General features: G+C 58.8%; 1 protein-coding gene across 1 annotated transcript in view; it reads left to right on the plus strand.

Moving 5' to 3' along the window:
* Positions 1 to 708: 708 nt before the first annotated feature.
* Positions 709 to 2741, plus strand: part of LOC130586502 (plexin-A2-like) — a gene marked incomplete at both ends in the record, with an annotated part of 72001 nt that continues 69968 nt past the window's right edge. The window contains 2 exons of the mRNA XM_057387304.1: positions 709 to 904; positions 2442 to 2538. Of these exons, the coding sequence (XP_057243287.1) occupies positions 709 to 904; positions 2442 to 2538 (293 nt within the window). The remainder of the gene's footprint in view (positions 905 to 2441; positions 2539 to 2741) is intronic.

The raw sequence follows: 2741 nt of genomic DNA on the forward strand, positions 1-2741 counted from the left end.
GGACAGGGACAGCCACTCCAGCAGGGAACTCCCCATCCTCCAGCCCTTCTCCCTCCCTCTGGCACAACAGTTTTCTCATGAAGTCACACTCACGGGGAGCTCAGGGGTCACCCGAGCCGGGGAAGAAGCCGGGAGGGGGGTGGCAGAAACAAATTCCCCTTCCCCTCACGCCTCAGCTCACATTTCCTCTGGGCTGGTTTCTGTTGAAAGGAGAGGCTTTGTTTCCCAAAAAGCCCCTCTGTGAGCCGGGCTCAGGCCTGGCTCTCCCAGCTGTTGCTGCCAGAGCCCCCCAGCCCCCGTGGCAGCTGCTCCTGCTGCCTCCCCGCCCGGGCTGGACCCCAAACCCCAAATGTGGGGAGAGGGGACTCAGCCCTACCAGCTCTGGATTGCCATGGGGACACTGCCCAGCTGTGGAGGGGACGGTCACCGCTGCCCTCGGGGTCCTGGCACGGGCACTGGGGGTGGCAAAGCTTCTGCAGAGCAGCCAGGGGACAAAAAATCTGCTATTGTCACCACTCCTGACCCGCAGAGCCCCGCAGCTCAGCAGGATGGGTTTGTAACCATAAAAAACATCCTTGGCTTCCTTTTCCTCCTCCCTTCTCCACAAAAGGGCAGYTGGACATCACCTGTGGGCAGCTGGGGGAGCTCAGGGGGTCATTTAGAAAGGGAAATGAGCAGGGATTGGGAATGTGAGSGCATTTATGGCAGCTGCTGACAGCTCCGTGTCGCTCCCTCGTGTCCCGGCTCCAGCTCAGCCTGCGGGTCAGCGACGCCCCCGACCTGAGCGCCGGTGTCAGCTGCCTCTTCGGGAACCTGAGCGAGGTGGAGGGACAGGTTTCGGGCAGCCAGGTGGTCTGTGTGTCACCAGCGGCCAGGGACGTGCCTGCTATTCCTGTGGATCAAGGTGAGGGATGCTCCTGGGCGCTGGCATGGTGGCAGAGGGCACGGGGAGGGAGTGGGAGCGGAGAAAGTGCGCTCCTGTCAGAGCCTGAGGAACCCAGGGAGCTTCTTCCTCTGGAAATGAAACCCAGGGGGCTTCATCCTCTGGAAATGAAAAACCCAGGGAGCTTCATCCTCTGGAAATGCATCCCAGGGAGCTTCATCTCTGGAAATGCATCCCAGGGAGCTTCATCCTCAAAAAATGCATCCCTGGGATCTTCATCCTCTGGAAATGAAAACCCAGGGAGCTTCATCCTCTGGAAGTGCATCCCTGGGGGCTTCATCCTCTGGAAATGCATCCATGGGGGCTTCACCTCTGGAAATGCATCCCAGGGGGCTTCATCCTCTGGAAATGCATCCCTGGGGGCTTCATCCTCTGGAAATGAAACCCAGGGAGCTTCATCCTCTGGAAATGCATCCCTGGGGGTTCATCCTCTGGAAATGCATCCCTGGGGGTTCATCCTGTGGAAATGCATCCATGGGAGCTTCATCCTCAGAAAATGCATCCATGGGGGCTTCATCCCCTGGAAATGCATCCCAGGGAGCTTCATCCTCTGGAAATGCATCCCTGTGGGCTTCATCCTCTGGAAGTGCATCCATGGGGGCTTCATCCTCTGGAAATGCATCCCTGGGAGCTTCATCCTCTGGAAATGCATCCATGGGGGCTTCATCCTCAAAAAATGCATCCATGGGGGCTTCATCCTCTGGAAATGCATCCTTGGGAGCTTCATCCTCTGGAAATGCATCCCAGGGGGCTTCATCCTAAAAAAATGCATCCCTGGAGGTTCATCCTCTGGAAATGCATCCATGGGGGTTCATCCTCTGGAAATGCATCCCTGGGGGTTCATCCTCTGGAAATGCATCCCACACAGGAAGGACAGGCTGGCACAGGCAGCAGGGAGGGATTGCCCTGTCCTTACTCCCTCTCTGAACTGTCAGACAGCTCCAGCACAGGACAGGAGCCGTCTGTCCCCTCCGGGGTGTCTGTCCTGTCTGTCCCCTCCAGGGTGTCTGTCCCCTCCGGGGTGTTTGTCCCCTCCAGCGTGGCTCCCAGTAGCTCTCAGCCCTGCCAGACTGGGTCAGTGTTCTGGGAGGTGATTCCCAGAGAAGCTGTGGATCCCAGTCCTTGGAAATGCTCGAGGATGGGGTTGGATGGGGTTTGGAGCAGCCTGGGGTAGTGGAAGATGTCCCTGCCCATGGCACAGGATTGGAATGGGATGATCTTTCCCATCCAACCCAAACCCTTTTGTGATTCCACAATTCCTGAACCCTTCAGGGAGCAGGGCGAGATTCCAAAACCATTCCAAGGCAGTGTTTAACCCGTGTCTCTGCTGCATTTTGCCATCAGAGCTGTTGTTTTAGGAGGCATTGCTGGGCACAGACACCCCGGGGTGCTGAGGGCAGGGTCTGGGTGGGGGTCCCGGTGCTGGGGGGATGGAGACCCCCAAATTCCCGTGCTGCTGCTCCGGGCAGGAGTGACGGGCTCTGCTCTGCATCCCCAGACTGGTTCGGTGTCGTGCTCCAGCTGAAATCCCGGGAGACCGGCAGGACCTTCGTCAGCACCGAGTTCAAATTCTACAACTGCAGCGCCCACCAGCTGTGAGTGCTCCTTCCCAAAAAAAAAACAGCCGGGAAGATTTGGGGAACGGGCACCGGGCCGGGTCGGGGGTGTCACAGTGCCCGGAGCTCTGCGCTCGGGAGGAGCAGGGAACAAGCTCAACCTGCTGGTGCCCCCAAGCTGCGCCATCCCGCAACTGAGAGCGCGGATCTGCGGGAAAGGAACGGGCAGGGAACGGGAACTG

The sequence above is a fragment of the Malurus melanocephalus genome, unplaced genomic scaffold (assembly GCF_030028575.1).
Source record: "Malurus melanocephalus ecotype Western Australia unplaced genomic scaffold, MMel_1.1 scaffold_1180, whole genome shotgun sequence".
NCBI lineage: Eukaryota > Metazoa > Chordata > Aves > Passeriformes > Maluridae > Malurus > Malurus melanocephalus.